Below are 21425 nucleotides of genomic sequence, written 5' to 3' on the forward strand. Positions count from 1 at the left end.
TAGTCCTGGCAGGAAGGGGAAGTTCTGCAGAGCCACTTTGCTTGTCCACCCTGTGACAGCAGCCCTGGGAGACTCTATATGTCTCAGTATCAATTCTACTACCCCCCCCCCCACCTCCTCCTCCTGTCCCTGCAATGCCAGGAACTTTCCCTTCATCCTTGCCCCATCCTGGGAACCATTCCATGCTCTACGGGCCCAAGTTCCAAGTGGAGGGATCTGCGTCAGCACATTGGCCCTGTTCCTCTGCACCACAAGGGACATCTTGTAAATACCTTCTCACTGAGGCTATTGCCAAAGGCAGGCACTGGAAGTAGGGGTGGGAGTGTGGGGGGAAGAAGCAGAGAGTGTTCTCTGGCCCCCTGGAGTGTGTTTGTGTGTTAGCTTGTACATGTGGCTTCTTTAGAGTGCTTCCTTAACCCTAGCACCCACCTAGGCCTCCTTCCCCTCCAACTTCCCCTCCTCTCCCACTCCCCAACCTGGAAACTGGATAAACACACTGGGCCGGTAAGTTATTTTGATTTTTATTTATAATATAAAAAAATTCAAGTGTTCAACAGTCAAGAGTTCAGACATTCAGACAATCTGGGGCAGATTTCTCCTTGGTTTATGTTCATTTGTGTTTTTACAATACCTTTACGAGGAATTAGCTGATTTTTTTTTTTTTTGATCAGACCCGATTATTTTTTTTTGTGAGGGAGGAGAGGTTGGAAGGATGGATTGGGGGGGCTTGGAGAAGGGATTGGGGTGGGGAAGGGGGATTGGTTAGTTACTTTATTGCTAAAAGGTAAAATCAAATACACTGTCAATTGTGTCTTCTCAATCACAGCCTCACCATGCATCCATTCTACAGTATCTGAAATGCAGGACATGCAGGCGTAAAAGAGAAAAGGCGAACCATGTAAACGAGGTGCTGCAGAGAACTGAGGGGAGCTCTGGAGAGACCTCCCTGGGACAGGAGGGAAGTGGGTGTATCCCTCATCTCACCGCAGCTCTGGCTCTCCCTGACCTGGGATGCATTGCTGGGCTAACCCTCTGGGCCCTGGACACCGGAGGTGGGGAAGGGTATCCTCTTTTTTGAGCCCACCCCTGGCAGGGGTGGAGAGGGATGGGAGGAAGCCCTGCCCACTTTGGCCAGTGGGACCCTAGTCTGTCTCCTAATCCTGTCACACCCAACTTCTCAATGTCTCAAAAATGGGTATCTTAGCTTTTGTTCTTCCAATTTGTAGGATCCAAGTCCTCATTTTCTGGGAAGGGATCCCAGGAGACATAGAATTTCCTATCCACTATTGAGGCAAGGGAGCTTGGCGGGGGAGAGGAATGGTTTGATTGCTTCCCCATCTCCCCTAGGTTTCTTCTTTCCAAGTGCCAAAATTAGGTTCCAAGAAGGATGAGTATAAGACCACCTCGGAATCTTTTCTCTGGTTCTTTTCACTGTGGCTAGTTCCTGTTTCTCTTTGTGCCTAGTCTAGGGGTAGGGTGGGCATCATCTCTGAGTGGAACGGGGAAGGAAAGGGGGAGGCAAGATGGTGGGGTTGGGGTGGCCAGAGCCGATCACTAACCTGTTGGACAACGGAGGTGGCTACAGCCTTCTCTCCAGGAGCTCCATATTAGCGTACAGCAAAAAGGCACCACATATAGGTTTCTATTAAATAGTCAAAAAATTGGCCCATCTCTCCTTTTTTTTTTGTTTCTTTTTTTTTTCCGAAGCTGTAAATCAAGATGTTACATATAAATAGAGTTTCCTATAAAAAAGTCTTTGCTATTAGCTATTATAAGACAACTTTTGCTAAAATGAAAATAAAACATTTTGTTATATTTTTCCTTTTATATAAAATAAAAATATTTTTATTTCTTTTTTTTTTTCTTTCCAAGTGTGTGGTTTTTGTTCTCCTTAAAGATACAGGGAGCAGAAGGAGGGAAATGAGAAGGGGTGAGGGAAGAAGGAGGACAAGGTGGGGAAGGGGAGGAATAATGGGTCCTAGAGGGGAGCGGAGTCTTGTTTCCCCCGTGGGTGTGTGATACGGCTGTGTCTGCTCTCTTGGGTGCTGTGTCTGTCTAAGGAGTAATAAGTCCTGCTGTCCACTGGCTGGTACAGCGGGGGGGAGTCTGTGCCCAGCATGTCCGAGGTGTGGATGCTGAGAAAAGGGGTACACTCGGCCACCAGCTCCTCATCTGATTCACTGTAGGAGGCACTGCTGAGAGAGAAGGAGTCCCGGACGGCCCGCGCCCGCTGGGCCATGTGCCCGTTCAGTCTGGATTTCCTCCACCGCCGATGACCTGTAGATGTTCTCTTGGGCGGTTCAAGGGTGGGTGCACACTCCTGTGTAGTCTCATATTCATCATCCTCGGTGATTCGGAAGGGGCTGGCAGGCAAACTTCCCATGCTGTCGTGGGAGCAGCCCCGTCGGGGTGGATAGTAGCTGTCATAGCTGCGCTGCATGTCAGAGGCGGGGGCCATGGTGGCGGGCGAGTGCCGAAGGAGAGGTTGCTGCTCAGCGAGACGGAAGCTGATGGGTGCAGCTGGGGGGAGTGAGACAGCATGGGCAGAGTTTGGTGAGGTGATCTCGAAGGTAGGCACCTGCGTGGCCAGGGAATAGTGGAAGTCGACAGGCGAGAGGCGGGCAGGCGTGGTAAGGGCTGACACATACCTGAGGAGAGAGACAAGAGGCAGCTGGGGTCTTCAGGAGACAACCTAACCCTTCCCTAAATTCATATTGAGGATCCTGGGCAGAAACTAAGTAGGGTGGGGACTGGGTACACCAGCGGAGAAGCTCCTGGGGAAAAGGTTCCTACTTTAAAGTAGCATCTCAGAGTTGGAAAAACTTTTAGAAGTAATTTATTCTGATTCCCCATCCAATGCTCTATAAGATCTCCAAGAGCTACTGCTAGAGAATTCACTACTATAAAGGGTCAGTGTATTTTCCTGTTATTAGAAAATTTTTGATCCCACTGAGCCTGAACCTGCCCCTTCTTCCCACTCCCATAACTTTCTCCAATTATGCCTCACTCCAACTTCTGCAGCCCCTCAAAGTTCAAAGCCTTTATTGAAACATTTTGAAGCCAGGTATCATGTCCTCCCTGGAAGGTAGAACATGATATAAGCCATAACAGCATGACAAGAGTTTGGACATACTCCAGCTTGTCAAATCTCATTTAAAGTACAATGCCCAGAATTTAACCTTTATGCATACCCCACAAAAGTAGAAATCAGTTTCTTTTTTTTTCCCAGTGCTTCACTTTGCACACCCTTCCCCTAGACAGGTGGGAACCTGTTACTGGACACATCTGGTAGAAGAAGAGGCTAATTAAGCCCATGGCAAATCTCAAATACAAATGTCTAAAAGCCAAGTAGGGAAAAGGAAGGATGGTTTCCTTGTTCTCCTGTTAGCCAGGGGCTCAAGAGCATTTTTAAAGTAATGAGCCACACCATCATTTTCTAATCACATAATTTTAGAGCTGGAAGGGACCTTAACAATTAGTTTTAGGACTTGCAAAATCCCCCCGATCATTTTGTGCTATACTTTTGTCTCAACAATCACAATGCTCCCAACTATGTTCCATATATCTTCCTTTTTAGCTTTGAACAGTAGTTCACTATGCTGACCAGAAAATCTCAGAGTTGAAGCATGATGCCTAACTTTTTCCATAAGCTTAGATAAATCACTTAATCTCCTTGGGACTTATTATGCCCAGTTATAAAATGGGGATGGCAATCTGCCTATCTTGCAGGGGTACTTTCTCCACAAGGTGTTTAGAAATGGATTGAGATTTTATTTGCTAAAACACCAGATGCAATAAAGTTTTGCTGTTATAATTATATTTAAGCAGCTGTTACCCTGGGCCAGACAGCTATGAAGAAGGGTGGGATAAAAAATGGGAGACTAGTTGGAGGCAAGGCTGACCTCTCACTGTGTGGTGAGTCCCGGAGGGAGTCCACTGAATCATGGTATGGCATGGCTGGCCGCCTTTCATCCTCCATGTTGCAGGCTGCTTCACGCCGGGCACGAGCCTCAATGCAGGCTGGGCTGTTACACTTGCTGGTACCCACAGATGACATCATGATACCTGACTGGGAATCTGAAGTCAAGCTCTCTGTCTGCTCCAAGCTCCATGTATGGCTTTCATGTCTGGGGAGGAACAGCAAAAGAAGATATTTAAGGTCTGGATGAGGAAACCTAATTAAAATTCAGCATTTATGAAATGATGAACCATGCAAGGCATTGAGAATACAAAGATAAACAACAACAATAAAATAAAACCCTAAACATCCTTTCTTTTAAAGAGCTTCCTTCCTACTGGAGAGATAGAAAATGTGCATAATATACAGGCAAGTCAGTGCAAGGTAGGTTGACAGTTGACAAATACATATGCTTTTAAATCAGAGGATCTGGGATTAGTCCCACTTCTGACACTGTTGGTATGACCTTAATCAAGTCACTTAAATTCCCTGAGCTGAAGTTCCTTATATATATAGTGAGGGAATTGGTCTTTTCCAATTCTAAATCTATGTGCCTGAGGTAATATGAAGGTAATATGAAGATGGAGAGAGAGAATTTTGAGAGATTCTCAACTGTTTGTTCCCTTGTTTCTATTTCCTCCTGGTTCATCTCCTTAGCTTCCTTTGCTGGATCACCAACCATTTCCTGCTTGTTTAATGGTTACAACACAAGACTATGCTGGGCTCCCTTCTCCTTGGATAATCTTATCAGTTCCCACAGGGTTTCTTTCAATTAACATCTCTCCCATAGATTACTCTGAGATCTATGTATCTAGATGACAGCACAAATCTCCTTCCTGAAATTGCAGTCTTCCCATTGTGGTCAATAGGCTATCTTCTTCAGCATCTCAGCAGTCCAAAACAGAATTCCTTATCTTCCCCCCAAACCTCAACCTTCCTATATAGGTCTCCATTTCAGTGGATGGTTCCAAGTTATTCAGGTTCACAACCTGACTCTAACCAGTCAGTTGTCAAGACTTGTTGAATCACTCTCTGCTATATCTTTTGTATCTCTCTTATTTTCTCTCCATTCACATGGCTTCTTGCCCAGGTTAGGTCTTTGTTCACCTCTCACCTGGACTTATTTTGCTTTCCAGTAGGCCTCCCTGATTCAACTCTCCCCCTCTCCAATTCATTTTCCACACAGCTGGGAAATTAATCTTTCTAAAACATAGGCTTTACCATATTTCTCTTCTACTTAAAAAAAAGTACCTTTTTTTGTACTTAAGTACTTAAAAAAAAAAACTACCACCAAAAAACAAAACAAAACAAAAAAACAAAAACCTTCAGTAGTTTTTCATTATCTTAGAATAAAATGCAAACTCCTCAACCTGGCAAAACATCTTGGTTTGCCTTAGTTTCTTCAACTGTAAATTGAAGATAATAATAACAACTACTTTGCAAGGTTTTTGTGAGAATTAAATATGATATTTATTTTTTCCTAAAAAAGTGTTTAGCAGAGTGCCTGGCACATGGTAGTAGGCACTATATAAATGCTTATTACCCCCATCTGGCTTTTAAATCTTTCTACAATCTGGTTTTTTGCCAACCTTTCCAGACTCATGTCAGGTTATTTCCCTTCACACTCGGTATGTCCAGTTGAACCAGTCTTATTAGTTGTTCCCCAAACTCAACACTCTTTTTCTATCTTCACTTCTCACTCTATCATTTTCTTCATGACTCAGCTCATTGTGACATCCTATGTGAAATGAAAACTTTCCTGACAGATCTCTCCTCTGATCCCCAGTTCCAATCATCTTTTATTAATTTATCTATATAAATGCTGTAACTCCCCTCAGTAGAACATTTATCTCTGTTGGCAGTTACTATTTTGCTTCTGTCATTGTAATCCCTGGCCCATGTGTATAGTTTTAAAATAAGCACTTAATAAATATTTGTTGAATTGAATTAGGCAGTTTGTATTCTTTCTCTACCATCAGTAACACCAATAAAGCCTCTCTACTTCTAGAACCTGGGCTTCTCATTTTGTCAAAGGTCTAAATAACATAGAACCATGACTAAGTTTCCCTCTCTCATTTCATACTTTATCAATTAAAAAATGATAAATCATACTTCAATGGCTTCCAATCACCTACATCAAAGGTGTTAAAAGCATGGTCCACCAGACATGTAGCCTACAACACTAACATTCTGAAATATGGCCCCAAGTAGATAAAAATGAAATCGAGAAATATTTAACAAAACAAATAAAAATACAATAGAATGCAGAGATCATATTGACATGCGGGGTTTCCTAAGTCAATATGCACCAGCCTGTAGGGCTACTTCTATATGGTCCTTATTTCTATTTGAGTTTGACACCACTGGTCTACATGACATTCAAGATCCTTGACAAGATGACAAGTATCTATCTCTCTATCTTATCTCCCATATAGTCACCAATCTAGATTGGTCTGACACTCTATGTCCTCCAGGCATCTTAGAATCTCAGAGTTGAAAAAGTAATCATGGATAATTTAGTTTAACCCATTCATATTCATGAATAAGTTTTTTTTTTCTATAGGTTCCCTAACAAGTACATGCCCAGCATTAATTGTCAGGGAGTTCTTTCCTATAGTAAATCTATGGTGAACTGGTTTTCAGTCTGTGCTCTGGGGCTCAAGGAGAATAATAATCCTTCTTGAAGGACATAAGAGAGTCTTCTTATATTTGAATACAACTGTCATGTCAATTCAACCAATAGGTTTTCAGCATTCAAATTATTATGTTGTCAACATCCAACAAACACAATGAGCAAAAGTAATCACCCTTCTCTACCAATGCATGACCTCTGAGTCAATGAGAACAGTGTGCAGATTTCTTCCTTTGCCATTTCCCTTGCATCTTCTCGTGGTCTGTGCACTGACCAATGCTGGTTGCTGTCTTCTCTGCTCCATCACACCAACATCTGACTACATCCTTATTTCACCCTCTTCCCTAGACCAGCTGCTTCTTTCTGACCACAGTGTTCTTAAAACTGAGGTACTCAAGGAAGAATACTACTATCTGTTAAATTTCTTTCATTTTTCAAAGTGTAAATGTTGTGTATGCATATATGACAGAGAGAAAAGGAGACAAACTGACAGATCAACAGAGAGAGAATGAGAATGAGCATGTGTGTACATGTGGATAGTTGTAGATCTGTGTGTATGAAAAGTCTTGAAAGAGAAAGGCTGAGATGATATATTAATTCTAGTCCATAATCTCATGAAGGGAATAGGGAGGGAAAACACAGTCTTGTTTCCCAAGCCACAGAGCCCAGAACAAAGAGTTTCCTCTTTGATAATTGAAGGATGACGTTTTGGGACAAATCAGAAACCTCTTCAGAAAGGACTTGGTCAAATCCATCATGAATTCTTAGAGAGAAGTTGGGAGTCCTTTGGGGGAATGAAGCAAGTATCCCCACCTGTGGCTGGAGGTGGGTGTGGCTGTGGAGCAGTGATGGGACGGCGAACAGGAGTGGCTCCCAGAGAATGTAGTCTCAGTTTCCCTCCGGATGACGTGGTCAGTGGCAGGGACATTTTTGGAGATGTACTGGAACAGAGAAAGAAAGGCAAATGGGTGACACATGAACTGAGTAACATGAGAATTGAGGAAATCAGGGACAAAAGAACCCTGATTTGGCTGCTCTGAACCTGTCTTGACCTGCTAGTGAAGAGTGTAAGTAAGTGGGACTATTCTGACTCATTAAAGTCAATCACAGTCAATAAGCATTTTATAAGTGCCTACTATGTGCCAGAGTGTGTGAGTGCGTATGTGTATGCTTTTGCAGGGCAGGATGAACTTAATTTAAATAATAATTTAATAAAACATTTAATTAAAATATTAAATAATAACTTAAATTAGAAAGGCACTCCTGACTCAGCAGCTATGCAAAGAGAGTTAACTTTAAGTGCCAACAAGGAACCCAGTCAATAAACACTCTGAAGGGCTGAATAGCCACAAGGTCACTACATCATTGACATCTCTCAGTCTCACTTCTTGCTCTGTGGGTATGGAGATGCCAATCCCACACAAGAGTGTTGCCTCTGGTGAATGGTACCTTCTTGGACACAAAGAGGAGGAAAGCCCCACAAGCCACTTACATCTGCCATCTGAATCTCCTCAGGATCTAGTCGAGGGTGGCTGGGTCCATTGGCCAAGCTCCGATTCTGATGGGCTGGACACATGTTCTGTCGAAGGTGATTGTGCATCTGTTTCCTCTGTTTTCTGTAAGGAGGAAGGATTTTACATGGAACCTCGACATCTTCTTACCTTCCCTCTCCATGAAGTGTAGTGTAGTGGGAAAAGTACTGGTTTGAAAACCAGGAGAGCAACTCTAGTGCCAACTGCCACTACCCAGCTATGTGGCCTTGAATAATAGCTTACTTTTCTCTGGGTCTCAATTTTCTCATCTAGAAAATGAGGAGGGTGGACTAAATAATTTCCAAGATCTTTTCTAGCTTTAACAATCTATTGTTACTTTTCCATGATTTATTTCTATGATCCTTCCCTTCCAGATATCTTCTCCCACTTGACTCCTGCAGAAAGGTAAGGGAGCAACAGCTGGATTCAAGGTTCTTATAGCAATGTTCTCCTGCTCAGGGCAATAGATTCCCAAAATGTCATTCTATGCACCACCAGGTTCTCTGTACCCCCATCAAAATGTAATATGATATGATGGACAAATCATTCTAAACCAGTACATTCTCCATATTAGTCTTCTACTCAAAATGTTCAGAGGACTTCCACTGTAGAGTGTTTCCAACAACTGACATGCAAAACCCTGCAAAATTTGGCTCTGTACCCCAAATTTGGCTAAACTGACCTATTTCTCAAACATGGTGAGTGTCTTCTCACCCCAAAACCTTTATTGGCATTGAACCATTCTCTTTTTAAATCTTATTATCCTTCAAGGGCCATCTCAATTCCAAACTCCTTTATGGATACTTCTTAGACCACTCCAGGATCCATGGTGATCTCTCTCTCTCTCCTTCTTTTCGGACTGTTTATATTTTTATTATTTGTTAACTTTTTATGTGTTTTGAGTTTTGTTTCTCTAGGTACATTATAAGGTGCTTGAGGGTAGTGATTATGTCTTAATCATTTTTCTCTCCCTTTGATATCATAATGCTTGGACTCTACGCTAACATTGTGTATCAGGAACCATCCAAACTCTAATCTCATCCTGGATATCCCTCTCCTCCCCTGCCCTGTACCTTAAATCACTAAGCTCTTTTCTTTCAGGACAAAAGAAGCCTAGGACACCCAAAGGGAAAGGAAGAAACCTTTCTCAGTGAAAGAGAACCATGGGCTGGACCAGCAGCACTATGTGGGAAGTCATGGCCTTAGATCTCTGAGCTCCATCCCTAACTAGCAAGGCTGGATAACACAGAGCAGAGGCCATCCGAGTGGATGATACAGAGAGAGTCTTCATCTGGGCCCTTAAAGTAGTATTCTCCTGCCTGTGGTTATAGATTTTGTCACTGGGGGCTTGAAGCAGAGACCAAATAGGCATGTATGTGTGTCTTCAGTTTTCAGAGGATCATTTCCTTCTACTCAGCAGGTAGCTCTGCTGGAAGGATCACCCCAAGGTTGTCAGTCCTCAGATCCTCCATCTGTCCGTCTGTCTGCTTGGTTCTCACTCACTTGGTTTTGCAATAGGCCACCACGCAGACGATTCCAACAACAAGCAGAGCCACGCAGATTCCTGTGATAGTTAGGACCCTCTTCTGATACAGCTCCTCAGCTTCTGCAAGGAGGGGCAGGAAGGAGGCCGATTACTAGGAGTGAGAGTTGGTATGGGGATGAGCAGAACAGGACCCTAGCTACTGACTTTTGGAGTCAAGGGGAAGCTGCCACACTGAGCCCCTGGCCTAGGGGAGATGCCATAAAAACCTCCCAAAGTCAGGGTTCTCTATTGAATTCTGCTCTTTCTTGGATCCCTTCTACAAATGCTATGCTCTTCTTTCTAGAGTATGCCCCAAGCATTTCATGTCCCCTCACATCACTCCTCCTATAGCCCACCCACCAGTCTGACACAGCCCCTCTCCCTCCACCTCAGCCATTCCAGCATCTCCTCTTTTGACCCCAGCACCCTGATTTATGAGGAGAGGGAAGGGAAAGAAGAACAGTCCAGAGTATAAAGGCAATGATGCAGCCAGGAAGCCAAGGAGGAGATGTAAGGGGGATGAAAGGAAAGAAGATGGATACAATGACCAGAGATGGACTCAGAAGAAGCCATGGGCTAATCAGGATGCCTGGAGTGATGCTTCCAAATCCATAACCTGTACCCCATCACAGTTCATTTAGTAGCACAACATAGACCAACCAAAACCCTCTGGGTCCTTGACCTCTACTATCCTAGAAGGGGTTCGAGCAGGGCTCATAATTGTTCTGTCTTCCCTTTTTGGTTATAGCTCTGAAGGAGAAGTTTGGTTCATTCCGTTAGTCACCTCCTCCTCCCCCAAATAATAAACCACAACTTTTTAGTTCTGTTCACATGAAGGGGTTGGGGTATGAGTAATGAGTAAAGAATCTCTAGGAAGTCAGGAAAGACTTAGAGGCTAAGTCAGAAGTCATCAATCGCTAAAGTATAGCCAGATTGATAGGGTTCTGGCCTGTAAGTCCATTAGTCCCAAGGACCTTGGAAGGACTCTGAATGTACTAGCCCACCCTGTCCTAGTCTGGCAGTGGGAGCTAGAGCTTCCTCCATGCTCACATGGAGCCTGCCATCTGTCCCTGAGAACTGAGCTAGGACACACCTAATGGACATCCAAACACCAAGTCTTCTCACCAAATTCAGGGTCCTAATGAGGTAGTGTTCTTAATAACTCCTACCCTGATGGAGAAGACACCATATCCTATGTTTCCTGGATTCTAAGCTTCACCCTACCACTGCTCAAACCCGAACACAAATCTGACTTTCCTACTATCTCTCACACAAGTCTGTATACATTCTTGATGGAAGAGAAGAAAAAATTAGACACAGCTTTTGGCTATATGGGGAAGATTCTGGTCCTAGAATTCTAGGATCAAATGTCCCATTTGGTCTCCCTGAAGGCTGAGGGAAAAGAAGGGAAGATTTTGTTCTCTATGTTTCTCCACTAGTTCTGGGAGAGATATAAATTTAAAAATATAGCAAAGTTCAGCCCTCAAACTCTCAGGACATTCATAGGAGACCATGGAGTATATGTGATATATATGTATAGTAGTACATATATACATTCAAACCTACATCTAGACACACAGATATGCTGAGATATTTCAACACACAGAGAAAATCTGATGTATACAGATACATGTTAAAGCAAACCTAGGATGACAGATCCTCACTAAAATGATCCTGCACACAAGGTCATACATACATACATACATAAACATTTATACAACATATAAATACATGCAAAACTAAGAATATAGTGGAGGTAGGGGTACACACAGTAACATGGACAGGAATGTATGAAAGTACATACATTTCCACATATGTGAGTGCCTGAGGATGGCAACAGGGGAATAACTATCTCCCTTGATCAGCTATCAAGAGATCCTTTTCATGCTCACAGATACGTTTTCTGCAACCAAAATGACTCCTTAGGATGAATTCATTTTAATAAAAAAAAACTTCAACCACCCAATTTTTCATCTTTTTCAATGGTTGTGGTATTGGATTCTTGGACACTTAGGGTAAAGTGAATCTTATACACAAGATTTTCCTTAGGGAAAGGAGGCTTTTCAACCAGTTGAGATGACCTTCAAAAGTCCTGTCCAACCAAAGGATTTATTTCCTCAGAGAACAGAAATTCAGGCCTAACCTCAGTAGGAAGGATGGGTGAATGGTGAAAAGGGGGTAGTACTGAGCTGAGCCAGATCCTCTGGATAATTGCTAAACAGTTGTTAGTCATCCCAAACTAAGGCCACATGGCTGCTAATCATTAGCACACACGACGCAATGGGTGAGATGAATCTTATAGAATCGGGGCAGAGGGAAGATGAAAGAGATAGAATGATTCAGCCATGACCTGACACAGGATGAGAAGCAATGGGAAAGTGAGAGGGAATAAAGTAAAGAGGGAGATTAAAGTCCATTTTAAGGGGATGTCCACCTTTTGTGGATTCCAAACACCACTCCCCAAAGTGTCTGTATTTGCACATCTTTCTCTGAACTATGAGACCAATCCTAGCTGCAGAAAGCCATGCTAAGGCAGGAGTATGGGTGGAGGGCGGAGGGCAAGGGTGGCCCTCCTCTCAGGAATGGCCCAATGCATTGCCTCTCTCTCCTTGTATGCCTCTGATGCTTCACACCTCAGGCACTGAGGTGGGGTGGATGCCCTATGCTTAGCAAGAGAAAGTACCTTTTTCTTTCTCGTCCTCACTATAACGGCCTTAGGGATGCTAGGAAGAAAATGCCACAACAAGCATGTTTTCCCTCAGCATCCCAAAGGGAATTATAGATTGTTTGGGAGTGTGTACATGTATACACATACACACATACCTACACATACATGCACATACATGCTCTGGTGAGGACCTTTCTTTTCCATTAATTAATCAGGATGATAATGTTGGACTTCCTTTCCCTTCTAGTCTTTCCCCTCCCAAACCCACGGTTAAGAGATAGGGTAACTGATTTTTGGAATCATCCCCCCTTTTTTTTTCTTTTGGAAAGAAAAAAAATCAATTCAGCACACACAATGTCAGGAACTGTGGGTAAGTGGGAATGGGGTCTGAGCAATAATGGAGTTTTCGTACCCTTTAATTCAAATCCAAGGTGCTCTGACAGTTCAGAAGAGAGAAGGGCCAGGAAATGTAGGGGAAGGCAAAAGGTGGGGGAAAGAAAGAGAGAGAGAGAGAGGGAGAGAGAGAAAGAGAAAGAGACAGACATTGGTCAGGGTTCTTCAGACATACTGGGCAGCCAGCCTGTGAGGTGGAAGCAAGTTAGTAGCATCCCCTCCCTGCTCCCTTAGCTCCCTCCCTTTGACCACCCCCTGCCCCCCAAAAGCCCCTGAGGGGGCTGGAGAGAGGAGAGGTTAGAGTCAGCAGGCAGGCCAGATTCTTTATAGATGAGCCATGTTGGTTAGTACCTGGTGGGGAGGCAGAGGAGGCAGAAAAGTAAGTTGGTGAATGTTGGGAGGGGTGTTTCTTGGAGACAGAAAGGGACTCAGAGAGGATGCCTGCCTTAGGAAGGGAAATCAGGAGGCGAAGGGAATCATGCCTCAGCAGTAGCAGCTCTGGACATGGACAGGTGTGTGGAGTCAGCTTTTCTTCCTTTACCTTCTCCCTGATGCTAGAACCCAAACTCCCTTATCTTCTGAACTAAGCATGTAAAGAGCACTTAACACTTTTCCCTCTCCCACTCTCATGTGCACTCCCTCACACTTGTGTGTATGCAAGGAGTGTTCTTCTCTCCTTCAGATCCCCCTGCCCTCTAATTAATAGGCAAATGAGACTCATCTTCAAAAGGATGAGTCCAATTTTTTTTAACCAGAAAAGGCATTTTTTACATTTGTCAAAATATACCTTTTGAATAAAGGAACTGGGACACAGAAATATCTTGAATGTATCACCAGTGGTAAAGTTTGATAATCTTCCTGACCATGTTAAATATCACTAGTCTGTCCATTAGAATCACTTTTTAAGTTAACAAAAGCACTTTCCTTATATCAACCCAATGAAGTAAACAAGACAAGTATTATTATCCCCATCTTTAAAAATGAGGACCAAGCTAAATCGGAGCCACAAGAGAATTTAAAAAAAGAAAAAAGAAAAGCATACTACATTGTAAAGAATTTCCTTAAGGGGTCTGAAATTCTCTAACTAGCTGTCTTGCTCTTCCCACATCCAGAATCAGCTGGTGGCAAGAAAGGTACCTCATTCCCCAATTAGAGGAATAAGGATTGCATCTGTGACTTCATTGATATAGATAACTCCCCGATGAGGAAACTCCCTTTACCAATGCAAGTTCTAGGTTATCTAGAACACTGAAAGGTTAAAGAGGTCCCACAGCCAGGTCTTCTGGACTCTGAAACCAGTTCTTTCATTCACAGAACCATCCTGCCTCTCTCTAATCATGTTCAGGCTTATTGGGGGCATCCTGTTCTTTACAAGCCCTAAGAACTTTGCCAACTTGATGTGGCAGTGAATCAGCAGCAGTAGCTGGATTTCTAACAGACAAGACATTTCCTAATCACTTAGGTTTATAGTAAAGATCCAAGGCTGCAGAGGTACACTGTTAGGGAGCTTACAGGGGAGATTCCTTCATCTGCAAAGTTGGGGGAGGGGGAAACCTAGACCACCTAGTTCTACCTGCGTCTGGATAGGAATCCCTTCTATAATTTATGTAACAAAGTGCTAATCCAGCTATTGCTTGGAGACCTCCCATGACAAGGCTCCTGTTACACCTCTCTAGACAATCCATTCCCCTTTTGGATTATTGCAATTATTAGTTTTTCTTTACATTAACTTAAGTTTAACTTTGGAGCTTAGGCCCACCATTCCAGCTTCTTTATTCCTTTTGTGGCAAAGCAGAAGTCATCTATTCTTTTTTTCCCCACGAAGACCCTTAAGATCTTAAGGAGGGAGCTGTCACGATCACCTGCCATCTTTTATTTTCCAGACTAAACACATCCAACTTTTTCAACAAATATTCTGGTAGAAAAAAATTGGGGGCCCTTTACCATATTGTTTGCCTTTCTCTGTTTATTAATGTGCTTCTTAAAATGTGATGTTAAAAAGTGAACATAGCATTATCTATAGTCCGCTTCTTAAACTGTGGTTTATGGCCTCATATGGGGTCTTATAACTGGATGAGGGGGTCATGAAATGATTTATTATAAGTAAATATTGGGTTTGCATGCCTGCTTTATATAGCTATATAATTATATACCTGGGATGATATAAAAATTTCTCTGGTGAAAAGGGGTCACAAATGAAAAAGTTGAAGAAGCCTTGATCTACAGGATGTAGTCTTATCAGGGGAAAATATTTTCTGTTGCTTTCAATGTAACGCAAGACTTCATCAGGTATTTTGTCAGTCTTGCTGATTAAGCATACCAAAATGGAAGTAGCTAGGTGGTGCAGTGAATAGAGCATTGAGCTTAGAGTTAGGACTTGAGTTCCAGTGCAGCCTCAGACACTTACTAGCTGTGTGACCCAAATTTGACAAGGCATTTAACCTCTGTTTGCTTCATTTTCCTCAAACATAAAAAAGTTGATAATACCATTTATCTCATAGAGTTGTGAAGATTGTTGAGAGAGTATGGCACATAGTAGACCCTATAGAAATACGTATTCCCTTCCTCTCTCCTTCACACTCCCCAAATCATTGAATAAGTCTAGCTTTCATGACTTTTAAGCTCTTTTCCTATGCTGAGAAACTGTGAATCTAAGTTCAGTGTGGGTTCCTGCTCCAGACTCAGCTCCAATTCTTCCTACCGAAGCTGTAGCTTCCCACTGGACTGAGCTGCCTACATAATATCTTCTCCACAAAGGAGAGGGAATTTGAAATCATCAGCGACTGTTACAAAGAGTCAGTCTGTAGAGGAACAAGGCAAGTTGTTATTTCAGGAAGGTGAGGGCTTAAATGATAGGTCCTCTACTTTGTTCTCAGGGTCTGTGTCTATCTAGGGGCAAAATCTACTGAAGAACCCGACTGGAGCTATAAGCTGATGGATTCTGTGGCTTCAGCTGAGGAAGTTTGACCTGAATGGTCACAGACTAAGATAAGCTGAGTTGAGAACAGGTTTTTACTGCAATGTGGAAGGATTTGGTCCCTGAAACTCATTCCTTCAGCTCCAAAATAAGATGCTAGTCTCTAATGGTAACGGATCTCTGAAAATGAGTCTTTCAGTTGCTACATAGTACTCTTCTGAGGGGTGGGGTAGGGATACAGCCAAGTTTCACTGTGGTAGTATCTCTAGACGTAGACTGGCCCTCCATAATGGAATGCCAGTGTTTGGAACTTCAGAACCATGAAGAAAAAATATGGGGAAAACACAGATTCTCCAGATTTTCTGAAAACAGCAATTCTATGCCATCCTCAAAGACTCTCAGTTTCAACCCACCCATTTCTGGAGGGGTGAAGATGAGTTAGGAATGTTTTTGTGGTCCCTCAACTTTCCTTTCTGGATCAGCTCCATCAATGGGAGATCAGGGTAGATACAATGGTTGAGAGATATTTCATATCCTCTTTTCTCCAGATTAAATTCTGGGTGTACCAGATAAGGGTTAATCTACTATTCTTTATCTAAACATCTAAAGGGATCCTGGTCTATATGTCCACCAAGAAATTAAGTCTTAGGGGAATCAGAGTTATTCTGGCCCTTCCTATTTCTCCCATGATGCTTTGAATATAGATTTTAGGGTGGAAGTAAGGGAGACTCTGTTTTTGTGATAGATGAGGGGACTGGGAATAAAGAATATAACTATTAAAAGAAAAAAGGCTCTGAGGTGAATTGGGAGGAGGACATAGTCTGGACTGATCAAGAAGAATTTCTGTGACTGAGAATGCTTAACAATATAAATGACAGGACTGGGCTATCTTCAGAACACTGAAGTTCTAGTGGGAGTGAGGCAAGGGGGTTAATACCCATTGTCCCATTTGAAGATTGGATTAAACTTCTAACCACAAATCTAGTTCCTTAATCTTTTTTGGTCTTCCTGCTTTCCCCAGCTCTTCTGCTCAAGAACCAGACATGAAGTCACAAGGAACATTGCCTGGTTGGGATCAGGTTCCAACAGGGAGCAATCAAGAATCACCCCTGAAGTCTACCTCAGGAAGCTGCCTCATAAAATCGTATGGGCTTACAATCTGATCAAAGATGTATAGCAAGAGAATTAGCTGTTCTAAGAATCCTTATAAGAATCTGGGCAAGGATCTGCTCTATACAAAGTGAAAAGATTGGGTTTGGTTTTTGTTTTTGTTTTTGTTTTTGTTTTTTTGGTACATGGTTCTTTGGAATTTAGAACATTTCTTCTTTTGCCAGCACTGACTTCTCATGTCCAACAGCTCAGGAGCTTCCTTATTCCTCTCCTTCCCCTGCCCTAAACTCCATTATCTTGTGCTTTACATTGCTAAGCACAAGCAAGAAATCCAGCAACCCTCATGATTTTGGTTGCCCAAATGATTGCTTCTACAGCTGGATGGGGATGGGATGGGAAGGACTCTCGTGCCCCTGAAGAATCCAGTGTAGGACACTGAAAATTCCTTGCTGCTCCATTTTAGAGCATTATCTAATGGGAAATGAAGTGTTCAAGTATCCTCAAAGCTCCCATTCTCTTTGAACATTGAAAGGAATTGGGGGGGTTGACTTCAGAGGAAATAAGGAACTTTGAAACACTGGTAGACAATGCACAAGACAGGGGATACATAAACTCATAGGATTTTAGAGCATCTTAAGAACTTCTCTGGTATAAAACCCTTGCTTTCAAATAGTTATTGAATTATCAATCTTCATTTTACAGATGGAAATAAGTGAGACATAGAAAAGCTTCTTAGTTAAAGTCAAGTGGAAAGAGGAGCAAACAGAGTTTAAGTCACCTGCCTCTTTAGCTAGATCTCTCCCCATCATAACAGGTGACTCCCTTGAGAAAGCAACTAGAACATGAGCTGAGAGGGGAAGAAGCCTTAATACTCAATCCTGAAAACATCCAGGGACCCAGTAGTCTCTGAGCTCTGGACAAGGCTGTGTCCACAGGAACAAGGATTGATGAAGACTTATAACTCAAGGCTGGGTTATCCCTTACACTACAATATATCCAGATATGCCTTTTAAGATCTGAAAGGGCCATGCTGGAGATCTAAGCCTCCTAGGTCTCTTCCAGGATAGAGTGGTAGTCTAAGGCAGAAGTCTGAGTGCATGTAAAACTATAATGTCACAGTGGACTTAGCCAACTGTCATACAGGTGACATCACTTCACAAACTCAGAACAAGCTGATTTTTACAGAGTAGTCATGTTTGCCATTTTGGTAAAAAAAAAAAATATTTTTAAATAACAAATTTAAAAAAAATAACAAAAAAACCCCAAATCCAAAAAAGCCTCCAAACCTTAAATCACACACTGCATTTTAAACATGGCCCTGGGTTCACTGCTTGGTCTTCCCTGGTTAGTATCTACCTATATATAGGCCATGGCATGCAAGTGGCACGAAAACTGTTTTGAGCAGTGAATTTTCATATTGACCAGAGCAACTCAGAATACAAGGGCACACAGATAACATGCAAATGAACCATTTGCTCATGTCCTTAGGGACAAAAGCATGAGAACCAGGAAGCTGTTCCTGAGAACTGTATGATGAACACTGCCTGGATGGGAATGGTTCCTGTTTGTTCCTCTGGAGTGGATAAAGGATTTGAGGAATGAGGTGGTCACTATACCTAAGGAGCTTTAGAAGCATCAGTTCCTTTTTTTTTTTTTTTAAACCTTTAGACCTGTATAAACTTTTTAAGAAGCAAAGTCAATCAAAGGAGATAACTTTTCTCTAAGAACAAACTGGGCATCACTTTTCACTCTAGCCTTCCAGAGTCATAGGTTCTCAGATTAAGAGCTGGCAGAGATTTGGGGGCATAGGAACAAAATTATCTGGTCCAACCCCTCCATTTTTCACATGAGGAATGAAGGCTCAGAAAAATCATAAGATCATAAATCATAGATTTTAGATCTGGTAGGGGCCTTATAAATCAATAATTCAATCCCTTAATTTACAGATGAGGAAACTGAAATTTAGAGAGGTCAGGTGACTTGCCCAGGATCACATAGCTAGTATCTGCCAGAATTTAAACTCGGGTTTTCCTGTCCATTCTACTACATTATTAAAAGAAAGATAAGGATATTGGGCACCTTAATTAACTGCTTACCTAAAGGTAACATGCCTAAGTACAATTTGCAATTATGCTATTTGCATAATTCAAAAATGTAACTGATAATTAACTGAGTTAGTGACAACATTTTGAAAAGCTATAAGAAACTATATATGTAGAACAGAATTATCTATTATGAATTAACTTTACTTCCTATAAGCAACATAAATGATAAGCTTCAGTTCCTAATGCTCTTGTTTTTATTCTGGAAATGAGCATTTATTGAAGGAAGGATGGATAAATGGGGCAATGGTGAAGAGTGTCCCAATGTTTTGTTGTTGTTTTGTTTTAATTGGAGCTGAGACTTAGAGGGGAAAAAAAAATAAGAAGCTCGGGGTTTTGTTGAAGGACCTCACCCAACTTCAGGTGACACCAGCTCCCTAAAAAATGCTCTCTAGTGATGAACATTGTTCCAGGCAACAGATAATTGAGCTCAATTGGCTCAGTTGATAGCAGCCCGGTTCTGACAAAGAATCTCTTCATGGATATCTCCTTGAGTGATCACTCGGAGTATTATAAAGAGTATTAGGGAAGAATTCATAACCCAACCCACTTTGGGACAGCTCTAATCATTGGGAAGATTTCCCCAACATCAAACCCAATTTTCTTTTTTTCCCCCCTATCCATTCCCTAGTGATTTCTAGTTCTGCTCTTGACATCTAATCCATGTCAATCAAATCCCCTCTGAGTCATTTCTAGGTTAAACATTCATCTCTTAACAGAGCTTCAAATAGCATCATCTTGAAGACCTTTATCATCCTGACTGCTCTCCTCTGAATGCCCCAACTTGTCCATGTACTTCCCAACCTGTGCAACCCAGAACTGAACAAATGACCCTACAGCTTTATATATAGCCCAGAGTTCTGGACTTGATGCCTCTCAAAGGGCAGCCAAATATTGCATTATTTTTTTTGATTGCCATGTTCTATTATAGACTCGTACTGAATTATCAGTCCCTTAAAACCCTAAGATTATTTTCATATAGCATGACCAGTCTACCTTTGTCCTTCCTGTTTTGTACTTGGATTAAAAAAAAATCATCTTTCAAGTGGAAAACTTTATCTCTATGAAATGAAATTATTTGTTTCTATTAAATTTAATATTACAAATATAAGTAACATGTAATAAACAATATATGACATTTAATCATTCTCTTAGTTGTTAAATTCATTAAATTTCATTATTATTAGAGTTGCTCCATCATTAAGCCTATTGAGATATTTTTGGATCCTGATTGCCCTTTCTCCCTGTCAGACTGAAAACATCTGCAAATATGATAAGTCATTTTGGGCTTTATTCAACTCATTGATAAAAATGTTAAATAACACTGAACTAAGGACAAATCCCTAAGGTATTACACTGGAGACCTCCCTCCAAGATCATGTTTCCATTATTAATTCTTTGGATCAATCCACATAGAGTTGTTCTATAATGGAGAGGCCTTGACTTCTATGCCTTTACCCTGACCCTAAGAATTGCTGCTTACTGACTTGGTCTAAGAGATGTTGTTATAAAAAGTTCCCAAGCTAGAGAGACTCTGGATTCCAAGGAATAAAAAACAAATATGGCTTTCTTTTCCTTGTCTCATGGTCAGGGGAGAGTATTTTCCCCAGTCCTCCTTCTCTAATTTCCTTTATATTCCTGGCTTTCTATCCTGAAGGATTCTAGGACATTTTTTCCCACCAGATAGTCCTGCCTAGTTGTTGCTAGGATCTTCCTCTGAACCAAGGCAGGCTCTTTAGAGAGAGGCTCATCACTTCTTCATCAATTCTATTTCCTGCGTTCAGCCCTACTCTTATGCCAAGGTGCCAAGGACACCTGGTACCTCAGTTTCTCCCACAGTGCTATTACAGTGTCTGAAATCTCATCAATATCTTTTCGGGACTGATTCCTTTCTTAAAATACACAGTCCTTGGAGAGGTAACATTAAGTTCACTTATCCCTTTTGATAAATGAATTCATTAGCAATTTTCTATCTATGATTGGAGAGACCAAAGCACACTGGGTTTGAGGTGAGGGATGGAGGGTAAAGCTAAGAAAGTGTTTGGTAAGGGGCACTAAGAGAAGAGAGGGCACTACTGATTTTGCAAAAAGGCAAGTCTCCTTTCTCCTCTCTCTTCATTACAGAAAAATTGTTTTTCTGCTTTTAGTCCATCTCCATCTGGTGGTAGAAGACAGAATTGACACACATACTGTTAAGCACTGTTGGTCTTTGGATTCAAGTTTTCTGCAAATCATGGAAAGAATAAAATTTTTTTCATTTGAAAGAAAGGAAACAGAAGAGAATCCTGATGGGGTTTCTCTCCAGAGACACTGCTAGAGATTTGTTATCCAGCTAAGGGATTCTAAACCTTTTTTTTTACCGTATTATCTTTTTTAACCTCTGATAATCTGGGCAAGACTTTGGACCCCTTCTTAGAGTAATATTTTTAAACCATTGAACAAAATGCTAAATTTCAGTTGGAGGTAAGTGAAAATAAATTATTGCTTTTCCCCCATTCAAGTTCAAAGTTCCCAGAAAACTATTTCCCAAGTTCAGAACTCCTGATCTAACCCATAAAATGTACCTCCCTCAACTTCCAGTTCTATTC

General features: G+C 41.8%; 1 protein-coding gene across 1 annotated transcript in view; it reads right to left on the bottom strand.

The window, feature by feature from the left end:
* Nucleotides 1-505: 505 nt before the first annotated feature.
* NRG2 (neuregulin 2) overlaps nt 506-21425 on the bottom strand; it is a 66151-nt gene continuing 45231 nt past the window's right edge. Inside the window, exons 6-10 of the mRNA XM_031953387.1 lie at nt 9626-9728; nt 8083-8206; nt 7404-7531; nt 3903-4127; nt 506-2648 (exon numbers count right to left, since the gene is read on the bottom strand). Coding sequence (XP_031809247.1) covers nt 1979-2648; nt 3903-4127; nt 7404-7531; nt 8083-8206; nt 9626-9728 — 1250 coding nt within the window. The 3' untranslated portion in view covers nt 506-1978. The remainder of the gene's footprint in view (nt 2649-3902; nt 4128-7403; nt 7532-8082; nt 8207-9625; nt 9729-21425) is intronic.

The sequence above is a fragment of the Sarcophilus harrisii genome, chromosome 2 (genome assembly GCF_902635505.1).
Source record: "Sarcophilus harrisii chromosome 2, mSarHar1.11, whole genome shotgun sequence".
NCBI classification, from domain to species: Eukaryota; Metazoa; Chordata; class Mammalia; order Dasyuromorphia; family Dasyuridae; genus Sarcophilus; species Sarcophilus harrisii.